General features: G+C 33.8%; 1 protein-coding gene across 1 annotated transcript in view; it reads left to right on the forward strand.

Moving 5' to 3' along the window:
• Positions 1-7,455: 7,455 nt before the first annotated feature.
• LOC133331211 (uncharacterized) overlaps positions 7,456-12,661 on the forward strand; it is a 32,488-nt gene continuing 27,282 nt past the window's right edge. The window contains exon 1 of the mRNA XM_061539613.1: positions 7,456-7,582. Coding sequence (XP_061395597.1) covers positions 7,490-7,582 — 93 coding nt within the window. The 5' untranslated portion in view covers positions 7,456-7,489. The remainder of the gene's footprint in view (positions 7,583-12,661) is intronic.

Genomic DNA, 12,661 nt, shown 5'->3' on the forward strand with positions numbered 1-12,661 from the left:
CTTTCATAAAATACTGAAATGGAGATTATGTAATAACATGGATCTATACACAAGTTTTTCCTGATAAATCTAAGGTCTTCTTACCAAAGACCTGATGCTCTTCTTATCTAAGCCCTGGAGATATTTTTACCGAAGACACCTCCACATTTTGCATTGTGGGTGAACCGAAAGAGTTGGAATCCTGAAATTTTGATTTAGGCACACTGTGAGGTGTAGAATTGGGGTATGTAGGAAGATTTGGAAATTGGTACTACTATGTACTAAATTTAGTACAATTTGAATTGTGGGTTAACCGATAGAGTTGGAATCCTAAAACTTGAATTTAGGATCAGTGTGGGGGTATAGGATTGGGGTATGTAGGAAGTTTTGGAATTTGGTACTACTGTGTACTAAATTTGGTACAATTTGAATTGTGGGTAAACCGATAGAGTTGGAATCCTGAAATTTTGATTTAGGATGACTGTGGAGGTGTAGAATTGGGGTATATAGGAAGTTTTGGAAATTCGTACTGCTGTGTACTAAATTTGATACAATTTGAATTGTGTGTGAACCGATAGAGTTGGAATCCTGAAACTTGGATTTAGGATCACTATGGGGGTGTAGGTTTGTGTTAAGAAGGAGGTTTTAGAAATTCGTACTATTGTGTACTAAAATTGGTACAATTTAAATTGTGGGAGAACAAATAGAGTTGGAATCCTAATATTTCTTAAACTGAATCCTGACCCCAATCTTGCACCTCTACAGTGATCCTGACTCCAAATGTTATTGTTCCCGCTCTATCGGTTGACTAAAGCTCTTCTTATAGAAGACCCGGAATGCCAAATTGCTGTCACTTCAGAAAAAATTGTTTAAAATTTAATCTCAATAAATAAGTCGAAATTATATATGGAAGCTACGAGATATCTATATCTAAACCGATTTGAAGCAAACTTGCCAGAGATTAATTTATATTAGTTTCAATACATTGTGTCAATCAGCCTAGCTGTGTATCTTTAGTGCACAATTTACTTAAAATCGGACGAAAATATATATATAGGAGGTGTACACATCATTCCAGACTTAATTCCGCTATGCCAAAATTCGTGCAAATCTAATTATTGTCAGGGACTTTGGTGCACCATTTACCTAAAATCGAACGAAACTATGTATGGAAGCTATATCTAAATCTGAACCGATTTTTACGAAACTTGGCACACATCATTCTAGACTTAATTCAATACGCTATGCCAAAATCCGTGTAAATCAAATAATTTTTAGGGACTTTGGTACCCCAATTACCTTAAATCGGACGAAAATATATATGGAAGCTATACCTAAATCTGAAACGATTTTCACGAAACTTAGCACACACCATTCTAGACCTAATTCAGTAGGCTATGCCAAATTTCGTGCATATCGAAAGATATTTAGGGACCTTGGTACCCCATTTACCTTAAATGGAACAAAAATATATATGGGAGCTATATCTAAATCTGGACCGATTTTTCCCAATTTCAATAGGATTCGTCCTTGGGCCAAACAAATGAGCTGTGCCAAGTTTCATCCAATTCAGATCATAAATGCGACTTGTATAAAAAATTTCTGTTGCAAAACTAAGCTTCCAAGGTTCTGAATTTGAAGGCCCCAGTAAATAGTCGTTTGTCTAGAGACGAATCCAAGAGTCTTCTGAAGTCTCTTATTTTTAAACAAACCCTCCCACATTTATATTTTCTGAAGCGAATTATTTCCTTAGTGAATTATTGCTCCAAAAAAAAGTGAGGAGAGGCGGGTCAGGACCCCTTGCGTACGTCCCTGCTATGGTGGACCATTATATGGAAATTTGAAACAACTTACAATTTTAAAGTATTAATTTCTATATCATGAATATATAAGTTAATTTGAACTATCATAATTTAGAAATTTCCTTCATATTCCAATAATATTTTTGCTATTATTCATCATAATTATACTAGATTTCGATTTATGACCATTCATTTCAATTAATTATTAAACCAATAAAAATAAAGCAATTCCATAACTAGCAATTCCAAAAAAAAATTAAAACTTCATACGGAATTAACCATGCAAGGTCTTTAAAATTGCTTGTTGATTGATTAAAGTGTTCATAACAACAATAAATTAAAATTAAAAAGAAAAAACTAAAACTCGTCCTTGAACACTTTGAACTGAAAGTAAATTTTAAGCAAAATATGGATCAATGTAGTTAACAGGGCTGCCTGTCTTTAGAATTGAGTTAAATGAACAATGTGGGCCTGTGAATGCCCACTGTCTTAAGAGCATCTTCTTCTAGTGCCACAGTTTATCAAAGACAACAACAAAAAACATGAACAGATTCACCCATAATCTTATAGAAAAAGATTGTATATACATACATAACATATATGGGTATGTAACCTGTGTGTAGTATGATGTGAGTGATGCATAAACTTACCGCAAAAAAAAAACCCGAGAAAAGAAAAAACAGAAAAAATGAAAAAGAGTGAACGAGACATGTCTGCTCATCAAATAACACCAGGCAACAACTGTTTTCACAGATTTTATATGTTAGTGGGTAAAGTTTGAAGTGGTGTTTTACTTTTCTTACGGTAGTCATGGTGTATTGCGGTAGGTAGATTAACAAAATGTTGGAATCTTGTGAATTATCGTAAGATAATTAGTATCGTAATAATCATATTAACCCACCAACAACATTGATATGACCCATATAGAATTCAAAAAGTAAAGTTAGACAAATTAATAAGAAGACTGATAAACGATTATACTCCATTTCGTACCAAATATTGAAGATGAAAATATTTGTAATCATAAATTCACTGTTTTTCAAATTATTCCAAATTTTTTACAATGGGTCCAATTCAGCCTGAAATTTCGTATATTGAGTTGAGGAATATTTAAAGTATTTTCATAATGCTAGGCATATTTTACTACCGAAGTGACTATACTTTGAGGTTATAGGTATGGTGGAGCGTACAATGTTCATTAAAGGCCCATATAAACGGCCCGCTTTATTTTCCATATTTTCGTGCTTCAGGACATATTTTCCAAGCGTTATAGCTATTGGAATGCTTTTAGGATTTTCAGAGGATATAAATATTCTTGACAGAAATTGTTTAATAGAGGTCAAGGTTTTAACGGAGACTAGAGTAGTTTCGGCACTTTTTGCTTGTGGCTGGTTATTGTTCTTTGATACATAATTGTAAAAACTCGTACCAAAAATATATGGTAAATCAGTATTAGTTAAATATTTTTACAATTTCGTCAAAAAAAGTCATATTTGTCGAAGGTGTACCTAACCGGGTAAGCTTCGGCATTTGATGGAGCACAACCATCACTCATAAGCATACCCACATAATTATCATGATTATAATTATATGGTTAGAATTTATATTCATTTAACGTTATATATTTTGTTTCAGGCTATATATGGCGGACGTTGACGTCCCTAGATAACATACAACATCAGAAACATTATTTTACACCGTCAGCCTTATGGCTAATGAGGGTATATACACATTACCAAAAATGTGCCTCGTCGAAATATTGCTTTTAGACCCTAGGTTATTTTTGGTCCCAATCCATTTTAAATAATTTGGAGTCGATTTACAAATATCCGTCTATCTATCTGGCTGGTGCGCACGATAACTCTCGAAGGAAGGATGCGATTTCTTTGCACATCATAATTTTTCTTTTAAACTTCTTCTGGAATCTCCTCTACAAAATGGTCAAAATTGTGCTGAAAATTTATTTTACAATATCATGTGAACGGACTATCCGATTTACCTAGCCTAGACGAGTCCGATATTGGGACCCATTGGTCCACTACTTCTGGTACATCCCACACCAAGACTGAACATTTTCAATATTTATAAATCAAATATTAGGCTAATGGAATTTCCGATTTCTACCAAAACTTTGCAAATCATGTTATCGATACCAAGCCTTGGACAAGTCCGATGTTGGGACCCATTGATCGACTACTTCTGGTACCTTCCACACCAAGGCTGAACATTTTCCATATTTATAAATCTAATATTAGCCTAATGGAGTGTCCGATTTTAACCTAATATTACACAACCTATTTTCGTTACCAAGCCAATATCGAATATCGAAAATGGGAGCCATGGGTCCACTACTTCTGGTACATCCCCCACAAAGGGTCAAGATTTTATTAACTTGTAAATGTAAACCTTTTTTATACGAGTATAAAGCGAATAACAAATTTTCGGAGACCTCCGCAAAACCATAGGCTTCGGGTAAGTGTCTGTCGCTACTCCTTTCCTTGTGGAGAACCTAACGAGAACCCAACATATTAAATTACATCCTATAAAATAAAATATCAAAAAGGGGCAGGTGTACCGTTACATGAGGCTCTGTCAAAACATGGACCGATATATTCCATATTAACCAACAAAACTATATCTTAAATAATGCCAGCTCTATTGATGCGATCAAGAATATATATTCATAAAAAAATTGGATCCCCGAAGTTCAAGATACCTTCAAAATACCGAATATTGAGTTTTATGGGTCCTATAGCAAAACGTAGACTCATATAACCCATTTGCAATGCCAAAGAACCTAGGAGTGATAGGAAAACTGGATGGACCTTTATATGGGTCCTGTATTAAAACAAAAGATCTATTATATGTTGGCATACATATTTCCAAACCCCCGAAGTTCAAGATACCTTCAAAATACCGAATATTGAGTTTTATGGGTCCTATAGCAAAACGTAGACTCATATAACCCATTTGCAATGTCAAAGAACCTAGGAATAATTGGAAAAATTTTTAAAGCTCTATTTATACCCTACACAACTATGTTGTCAGAGTATACTAGCTATGTATGACCGCGACATATTGAACCTGGACCCATCTTTTAGTATACCGATCATATTCGACTAGCAAAGTCGATTTAGGCATGTGTGTCCATCCGCCTCGCAGGCCACAGTTATGGATCAATCGTCACGAAATTTTGTATGTAGGACGGGTTCGTAATGACCGATTAATATTTAGGTGATGAAATAAACGAAAAAAAATTAATTTTTTTTTTGTTTTTCAGGTGGCTGTAGAGGCCAAAATTGTGTCCCGAACATCACGAAATTTTAGGCAGAGAAAGGGATCCGGCCATAGAATAAACAAGAATGTTTTGATGACGATCGGCCAATATGGACCCAAAAATACTAAATCTCTATTCTATGACGTATATATTGACTTCTGAAGGCCATAGACCCGAGAAGTTGATAGTTACCACATTAAGAGAGTAAATTTCACGCTGATGGCTGAAAAATTTAACATGTGGTTCCGGTTGTGGCCAAGAACGACGCCTATAATTTTCGATGATGATGAGATGATATTTCGGGATGAAATGGACCGACAATTTAATTTTTGTCCGGTTATCTGATCGCCCTGATCGCCTTAGGTGTGTCAACAATAATGTGCATTTCTTCCTTCAAATCATTAATGATACGTGCCAACAAATTTGAATGGCTGTCATGATAATGAATGGTCAATATTTAGCGGGTCAAATGAAGCAACACATTTTTGTGTAAAATAACAAAATTTGAATCTTATGGTACGTTTACATTTAACCGGATTTCGTTAACCCAAGGGATTTCAATTGTCAATTCCTTTGCATATATGTATCTCAAATAAATCTTTATAAAGTAGGTTAACCCGGTAAAAAGTTCTAATGTATATGAAGTTTTATGGAGTAATTTTTAATTCCGGGAAAAGATACCGCATATAACCTGTTGACCGCTAATCAATTAAGACAGTGCAAATATCGCAAAATATTGCCCGGACATGCGCATGTATGTTACATACAAATGCACATAGGCATAATACCTTGTATCACAGTGTGGTGTAGGGTATAATATGTTAAGCTTGATTATAAACCTACAAACAAATCAAACTCACCACACTTTATCGTCATTATCATCGGCATTAACTTGCGAGCAGATCCACAAACGTCAAATGTTGGCGTTGGCGTAGCATTAAGGCTGTTGCTGCTGCTTTTTGGGGGTTGCTTGAGTGGTTGCGATGAACAACAACAACAACACAAAAACATTAACAATGAGTGCTCAACAACGATACCGCGAAGACTCCACAGAGCTCATCAGCATCACCGTGAATACTTTACTAAGCGAACTTCTGTCGTGCCGAACACATCGTTCATAGCTAGATAGCGCATAATTCACAAGCGATAGTCGAAGAAACAAACTCAGTGATAAAGTGATAGATGTTATTTTGGGAATCAATTGATAAACATTACAAAATTAAAAATCAATAAAAAATTGAAACGGAAATTGGCAAAATAAAAATTTATTTTTTTGGAAACTTTTAGTGGAAACTATAATTTGTTAACCAAAAAAATAAAAGAAAAAACGTGACCATCATTTTTGTTTCTTTCTCGACAGAAAGAATATTTCGAAACATTAATTGTGTCCCATAGTTTCAAAATCTATGCTGCAGTCTCAAAAAAAAAGATGAAACAAATGATGCTGACAGCACACTAAATGACAAACATCACGAGCTAATGTTTGCATTTAAAGACAACAACAACAACAACCAATGATTATTGCAAATCGTTGAACAAATCGCAGTGTTATTGTTGTAGTTGGGGTTACATTTTAAACGATTGGCAATTTGAAATGAAAATTTAAATTTATGTTCTTCTTCGTCGTCGTAACAAAACAAATCATCGTCGTGTGTCATCTTGGTACAGACATAAGTTTTTTTGCCATTTTTTTTTTTCAAAAAAAAAAAAAAAAAACTTTCGGAGTATATCATGACTTTGTAAAACTCCACATGTTGCAATAGAAGACAAAAAGCGTAACGAAAGAAACACTTCAAGATTTGTTTCAAAAATATACATCTGCCGAATAAGGCTGTATTCACTCAAAACATTCACATCATTTGGTAATATTCGAAAAAAAATATATACAAAAGTGAAACATTAGCAAACACTAATTGCTTTGGGATTAACACAAACATACATACAAATAAACATCGTTAGTGGGCTAACAATTAATCAGTGATAAACAAGATTATAACAACAACTACAATATTGAGGCTTACTACCACCCGCTGCCCCATCAAAAAAAAGGTACTGAATTATTGAAAAAAAAACAACAACTCCGATCACACGCGCGGTCACTTCATTAAAGAAGATTACCTCCAATACCAGCCACCAAAGCAACAGCTGCAGTGGCAGCAACATCATTGTTATCAACTCCACCACCACACTTTGCCGTCATTATTAATTGAAATTGGAATTATTGCCATTGTTAATTACTGATCGGATCGGATCGTATTGAACAAATGTCATTTTTGTGTGAATTGTAAACAACATCCCAAAAAAATAGACGTGCAATTGAAACATAAAAAAATAAATAGTTGGTATTCTTTTTTTATTCAATCATTTACTCGTTAACCATATATCGCAGCCGCGACGACGACAACAACCACAACAAGAAACTATTTTGAAAATGTTGTTTTATCTTTTTAAATTGTTGGCCATCAGCACTTCGTTGGCAGCAGCAACATCGACACATGGCGCCGCACTCGAACACAATCCCAAAGTAAGTGATTTGTTTCATTTTTTTCAACTCTTTTGTTTTGTTTTAATTACTATTTGGAAATTGTTTTACAAATTTAGGTATTTAATTTTTTAACACCTCAGAGCGAATTAAAACAATAATTTCACCAATCAATTAAATTTCAATTAATCTAAAATATAGGGTAGACTAGGGAAAATAATTTGTAATACTTTTGAGGATTTCAGTCGAAATCGGAAAAAAATCTTTCTTCTCTTTCAAATCAAAATCAGCCTTAAGGGGAATACCACCACCCCCCCCCCCCCCCCCCCCCCTTTATAAAAAATATTTTATAAAAACCTACGTCTTGAATAGACCTTTGTAACCGATTGAATTAAAAGTTTTTGAGTCATCGTACCCGCCAAAATTATAAACACATTAAAGTGCAGAAAAACGCTCTCGCGTTTTTAAAACCGAAAACTGGGGGTGCATTTTTTGTGTTTTGGTAAAGACAAGATTATTAGGTTTTTAATGAGCCAATAAAAATCTGCTTGAAAAAGATGTAAGAACAAAATATCTATGAATGGGTTGCAGTTATATGAAGGCTACCAAAACACGGGTCGATATTGATAATTTTTGGTACAAGTTAAAAAATACACCCCAAGTCAGTTAAAAAACATGCCCAAAATCTCAAATATTCCGAATATAGGGGGATACAGGGCTATCTCGCAACTTGATACGGATACGTGGTAGACAATAAAAACCCTAAATACGAAATTTCAGACAATTTGGATGAAAAACGTGCCCAATGCATTGAAAATATGATATGGGGGCTATAGCTAAATGTGAACTGATATATCCCATCGGCATTACCAAACATCAATCCAGATGTAATAGCAATGTCTGGTCAAGAATAATGTGTGTTAAGTTTCAGATTTAGATATAGCGCTCATAATGTAAATGGAGCACCAAAGTCAATATATATATCTTTCGATTTGCGCGAAATTCGGCATAGGATACTGAATTGGGTCTAGACTAATGTATGTGAGGTTTCCTGAAAATTGGTTCAGATTTAGATATAGCTCCCACATATATTTTCCTCCGATTTAATGTAAATGGTGTACCAAAGTCCTTATATATCTTTCGATTTGCACGAAATTTTTCACAGCGTAATGAATTAGGTCTTGAATGATGTGTGTTAAGTTTCCTGAAAATCGGTCCAGATTTAGATATAGCTCTCATATATATTTTCGTACGATTTAATGTAAATGGTGTACCAAAGTCCCTATATATCTTTGTGTGTTAAGTTTCCTGAAAATCGGTTCAGATTTAGATATAGCGCCCATAAAGTAAATGGAGCACCAAAGTCAATATATATCATTCAATTTGCACGAAATTTGGCATAGCATAATGAATTAAGTGTAGAATGATGTGTGCTTAGTTCCGTGAAAATCTCTTCAGATTTTGATGTAGCTCCTATAAATGTTTTCTTCCGATTTTATGTAAATTGTGCACTAAAGACCCAAATATTGTCCGATAGCCACACAATTTTGTATCATGAACATACACATACTATGAATATACATCATACCATGAACATCTACATATATATATTTTCGTCCGATTTTACACAAAATTGACACAAATTGTACACAATGTACTGAAGTTATTATAACGTAGAATTTGGATATAAATGCTGCACCAAGGTGGGTCCGATTTTTAGTACATGATGTACAAAGAACTTAAAATGTAACCGATATGCACAAAACATACCGAAATTAGTATAACTTAACCTGTGACAAGTTTCGATGAAATCGGTTTAGAAGTCGATATAGCTTTTATATGTATTTTGGTCCGATTTGTAGTAAATGGTGCACCAAACTACTCATGTTTATGCAATCGGACACCCGGATTGATATTTGTTTAAATTGATTTACATAATTTTGTCCCATTGTAAGAAGCACCTCTATATCTGACCAAATGAGAAATTTAGTATAGGTTGCAGAATGACATTTTTATGTATGCATTTTCATGTTAATGGTCCTTCAAAAATACGATGTCTGTTCGGATTCATCTGTTGAATATACCCAAAGTGGTGAAGGGTATCATATAGTCGGCCTCGTCCGACTTTACTACTTTCCTTACTGGTTTTCCTAATAAAAGTGTATGTTTTAATCAAAATATGTTGTTTTTTAAATATCTTATGGCGTGTGCTATTTAAAGTATCCGCGAATATAGCGACAGATATTCATTATCATTCATTCTATTAAAATATACTTAGTTTTTTTTTTTTTTTTTTGGACAATTCAAACATTACAAATTAACAACAACATGTTATAAAACAATTAACTGTAAACAGGATATAAATATATGAAGAAATGGAAGAAAAGAAATGTCTATGAAAATATTCATAATAACTGTGCTATGACTTGACTTGTCATCACTGTATAAAATGCATTAAGTGGATCCCCCATTCTCAGTTTCAAAAAATTGCATTTTATTGTTTTATTATACTTGTGTTTATAAAGTATGTTGCTTAAGTCTTTCGATTATGTGGCATTTGTTATAATGATCAAAGAAAAGTCCTTATTTTTGATGGCGGGCATGATAACTCCTCACTGGAACATCGGAATCCGAAAATTCCAACGGTGTTAGAAAGAGTACATGTCTGGCTCTGGTATGAACTAGGATTATTGACTTCGCACAACAATTAACAAAATGTCGGAACTTTGAAAATTTTTTTTTTTTTTTTTTGGGAAAATCGCATATTTTTTACCACAAACTAAGTTAAAAAATAAGGAAGTTCTTCTCCGATTGGCTTTATCCTAGTTCATACGAGAACTATACACTCCCAGAGAAACGTGTCAAACGCCCATGTGACATGTTCCGAGAGTTTTTGAATTCCCATACTTTTTTAAATTCCCATGTTGTGCAAAATGGTGTGCTCAATTTCGAGCGAAATTGCGGCTCGAAAGAATAGCTGTGTTCAATATGTTACGAAATGTGTTCAATAAAAAAACATATGTTTCATTGGAATTTGCACTTTGTTAAAAGGAAAATAAAGAAAAAATATGCCTGCTGGCTTATTAATTGCCCTGGTTTCTACCAGAAAAAGTCTAATGATACTGGAACGTGTTAAAATAAGCATTTATGGATATTTTGAGAGAAGATGGTCCTTTCATACACAAGGGTACCATTCCCGAAAGCCTGCAGTTAGCAGATACCTTAAGATTTCTGGCTGTTGGTGGGTTTCAGAGGGTAGTGGCAAATGATTTAAATATAAGTGTTGATCGCACAACAATATGTAAAATATTGTGGAGAGTAATGAAAGTCCTGGAAGACAAAGTGTGTGCAAGCTGTGGACAGCTGCAAACCAGGATCCAGCCATGATCCAGATATGAGTGCAGCTAGGCAGCATTAACAAAAGAGGAAATGGTATGCAAAATAGTTGGCTTCTAGGAGACAGAGGTTACGCTTTAGAAACATTTTTGATGACGCCCCATAAACAAGTGGAGCATGGATCTTGTCAATATCGATATAATTAAGTGCACACATCTGCAAGAAACATTATTAAAAAAGTAAAAGTAGATTTTTTTATAGATTCTATTTTTATTTTGATCATATGGTGGTTGAGTTGCCAGATTGATCTCAAAAATGTTACGCGCTGTTTTTGATAAAAGGAGCTCTTTTTATTTTCTTTAATTTTACTATAAAAACTAATGTAAATACTGTATTTTTTAAATAAATATTGTAAAAACACGTTACATATTACTTCAGCGTTCTTTTTCAACTTGTACGTGCTCAGAAAAACACGTACGATCTATTTTCGTTTTCAATCCGCAAGGCTATATGTGCTCGAATTATATTCCCAATATTTTTTTGGGAATTTGGAATGGAGCACACCAAATATGGGAAAATGTTTCACATTCAAGCAAACTCGAAATGCAGCACATGGGCGAAAATTTGGAACCGATTGGATTATTAGTTTTTGAGTTATCGTGCCCGCCAATCGCAAAAGAGAAAAACGCGTTTAAAGTTTGAGAAACCCTTTAGCCGTCACTTGATGCGGATACAATAAAGCGGCTATAGCTTCAAGGGTTCTTGAGATTTTCACTTGAAATTTTGTAGGGACATTCTTGAATTAGCGTAGATTCGAATTAAATCAAAAAAATAAAAATAAGTTATAATTTTAAATAACTTGCAAGTATCGGACTATTTTTCATGTCAAAATACTATGAAATTGATTCTTTTGTCATTAAGACATATCTTACCAAATTATTTTGTTCTCATGCACCTATGCATGTCTTCTATATTCTTAATATTTTAGCTGAACCAATTGTGGTTTTCAAGTCATCTTCTTGTATTAATACAAGATATTTCTTTGTTGAATGAAATCAATAGATTTTGTGGTCTAAGAACCACATCAAAAACATTTCAAAGATTACAAAAATGTTTTTTTTTTCAATAAATTTAAAGTGTGGTTTTTATCAGCATTACAAAAGTGTACCTTCTCCTTTATAAATAATTTCTATATAAAGAATGGAATTAAAAAATAATATAATAAAAACTTAAATATGTATAAATCGTTTAGTTTTTATACCTGTCACTGAGGCTAACATTTGCACAGCTATGGCTATTACTACAGGTGATAGCCTGAATACAATATTTAGTATTGTATATACCAATAAATAGGCCAATAATTCGCAAGGTTAACATAACAAGTTAACATTTTACATTCCGTATCAATCGAACAAACGTTGAGCATTTTGTACACCACTTACTTGAAATGGGACGAAGATATATACAAGAACTATATCTAAATCTGAACTTGAACATTTTTCACATACATTGGTACTACTTCTAGGATGATTGGTATTGAAAATGGAACGGTAGCCTCCTAATATTCGATATTTTGAAACATTTGGGCATGTTTTTATACCCACACAACTATATTGTCGCCATATATCGACTAGCCATATATCGACTAGCTGTAAACACGATACAGTTATGGACCAATATTCACGAAATTTTGCATGTAGGATGGGTTCTGGCTAATGAAGACCCCTATTTTTTGGTAAAGATCGGTTAATATTTCAGGGATGAAATGGACCAAATACTTAATTT

The sequence above is a fragment of the Musca vetustissima genome, unplaced genomic scaffold (genome assembly GCF_032173495.1).
Source record: "Musca vetustissima isolate MV318-11 ecotype Yass unplaced genomic scaffold, APGP_CSIRO_Mvet_v1 utg42988, whole genome shotgun sequence".
In the NCBI taxonomy this organism is placed as follows: Eukaryota; Metazoa; Arthropoda; class Insecta; order Diptera; family Muscidae; genus Musca; species Musca vetustissima.